Genomic DNA, 1,997 nt, shown 5'->3' with positions numbered 1-1,997 from the left:
CTCTGCAGAGGCGCTCAGCGGGAACCACGCCCGGGCCCGGCCAGGAGCTGTCTGACACCCCCTAGTTCTAGTTCCCTAAGGACCCTGCACCCCCTCAGCCATCTTCTCTGGCCAGACCCCCGAGCCCAGCCTGCTGGCCCCAGGCCCCTTCCCGCCAACTCTTGGGTCTAGCTCATCCCTAAACTATTTTCCATTGGCTTCCCCCAATCTCTGCCACAGCACAATTTTTCGGGGGCGGGGGGGGGGAGGTCGAGAGAGATGGAGAACAAGAGGTGGAGCTTGGACCTCGGGGGAGCGGCTAGGAAGGAGTGGGGGGAGGCTCACCACTGTGATTGGTCACCTCTGCTCCAGAACTGGCTTCAAGATTCCATTGACTCCGCCTCCGGTGGGCCCCCTGCCCCGTCCTGACTTGCGATTGGCTGAGCTTCCAGGGGGCGGGACTCAGCCAATCCGGCCCAGTTAAAAGGGTGGGAGCGGTCAGGGCCCATCTCTCGGGTGGAGTCTTCAGACAGCTGGTGCGGCGGTCCCTGGAACATCCTGCTGACCTCAGTCATGGCTTGTGTGAGTGTGGAAACCCCACTCTAAGGTCCAGGGTGAATCGGGGGAGAAGACGGCCCGGAGAGAGAGGGCAGATCAGGAGCTGAGTTCTGGTCCCAGCTGTGTGGCCTTAAAGAGTGCCTTCTCTTTTCTGAACCTCAGTGGCTACATCTGTAAAATGGGGGTGGGAGCCATGAGCCCCCAAAGCTTTCTCTAGCTTAAGAATTTCCTGGATTCCTCCAGGATCTGACAGCACAGTTATTTCTGCCGAGGGCTGACATTCTGCAATTCTCTGAGAAGTGGGATTGAGAAGGGTGTGGCCAGCTGGGGGCTGGGTACTCTGGTGAGCCCAGGCCACTGCCCCTTCCCCCTCCTCCGCCTCAAAGAGCCTCCTGTCCCTTCCCCCCTGCAGCTGTCCCTGTCACCAAGCCAGGGCAGAGTCACCCTCTGCTCCAGAGAGTGCTGAAAAGTCGCCAGGACCTGAGACAGGCGGCAGCCCAGGATGAGATTGCCTGGGTTAGAGGGTGGAGGGTGGTTTTGTCAGGCTCGTAGGGGGGGGCGGGTGCTAGGGAATTCCCCTTCACCACCCCCAAGCTGGGAGGTGGGAGTGGTGAGGGCAGGAGAAGGAGAGACTCTTCCGCAGGCCCCCTGGGAAAGCGTTCAAATTTTTGGCAGAAAAAATCACTGGTACTAACTCCCGCCCACCGTCCCAGGCGCCAGTGGGTAGCAGTGCTCTGCAGTGCTCTCAGTCTTGTTAACCCTGAGCCTATCTGGCTGCAGCCCAACCCCTAGCTGCCTGCCCTCTGCAGAGGGTCGGGCCCTCAGGGTCTGCTCTGGGCATCTACACAGACGGGCTTAAAGGGGGTAGTGGGACCACCCACTTCCTCCTCGCCAGCAGAGGGACCGACCTCTCCATTCAGTGTGACCTTGGGCAAGTGGCTGCCCCTCTCTGAGCCTGACCCTCTCCCTCTGAGGCAGCCAAGCAGAGCACCCCACCTCCCAGGCCACTCTGAGTCCAACATCCCCAAGCTGGTCCACAGAATCTCTGAGCGCCTGTCATCTAGACCTGGCTCAGTTACAGGCTGAAGCGGACCCTGCTGGGAATTGGGACTTTCCCAGGACCACACAGAGAATCAGAGACGCCACCTTGCAGCCAGGTCCTGTCTCCCAGGCCTCCCATGGGCCTGATCAGAGGATCCAGGCTGGGAACAATCCCACCCCTAACACCCCGGACACTGCGGGCAGCCGAGGCCTTGTCCTCTAACCCTACTGGGCGGGGTCTTGTCCGCAGGGTCTGGTCGCCAGCAACCTGAATCTCAAACCCGGGGAGTGCCTCAGAGTGCGGGGCGAGGTGGCCCCCGACGCCAAGAGGTGAGGGGCGAGGGTGGGGCGGCGCGGCAGAGGCGGGAACTCGGCCCGAGGGTCTAGCCTGGCTCTGCTATGGGCTTGGCCGGCCAAGC

General features: G+C 61.7%; 1 protein-coding gene across 4 annotated transcripts in view; it reads left to right on the top strand.

The window, feature by feature from the left end:
* The first annotated feature begins 463 nt into the window (after positions 1-463).
* The window catches only part of LGALS1 (galectin 1), a 19,752-nt gene continuing 18,218 nt past the window's right edge, over positions 464-1,997 (top strand). For 2 of the 4 annotated variants that reach the window (XM_021717236.1, XM_008067335.1), the window contains exons 1-2: positions 464-561; positions 1,829-1,908. In XM_021717236.1, coding sequence (XP_021572911.1) covers positions 553-561; positions 1,829-1,908 — 89 coding nt within the window. In that variant the 5' untranslated portion in view covers positions 464-552. Of the gene's footprint in view, positions 568-1,828; positions 1,909-1,997 lie in introns of all 4 variants that reach the window. The other 2 variants (XM_021717237.1, XM_021717235.1) reach the window with 2 other exon arrangements.

Source organism: Carlito syrichta, unplaced genomic scaffold, assembly GCF_000164805.1.
Source record: "Carlito syrichta isolate Samal-C Ts95f unplaced genomic scaffold, Tarsius_syrichta-2.0.1 Scaffold309481, whole genome shotgun sequence".
NCBI classification, from domain to species: Eukaryota; Metazoa; Chordata; class Mammalia; order Primates; family Tarsiidae; genus Carlito; species Carlito syrichta.
This window is presented reverse-complemented; position numbering and strand designations above follow the sequence as displayed.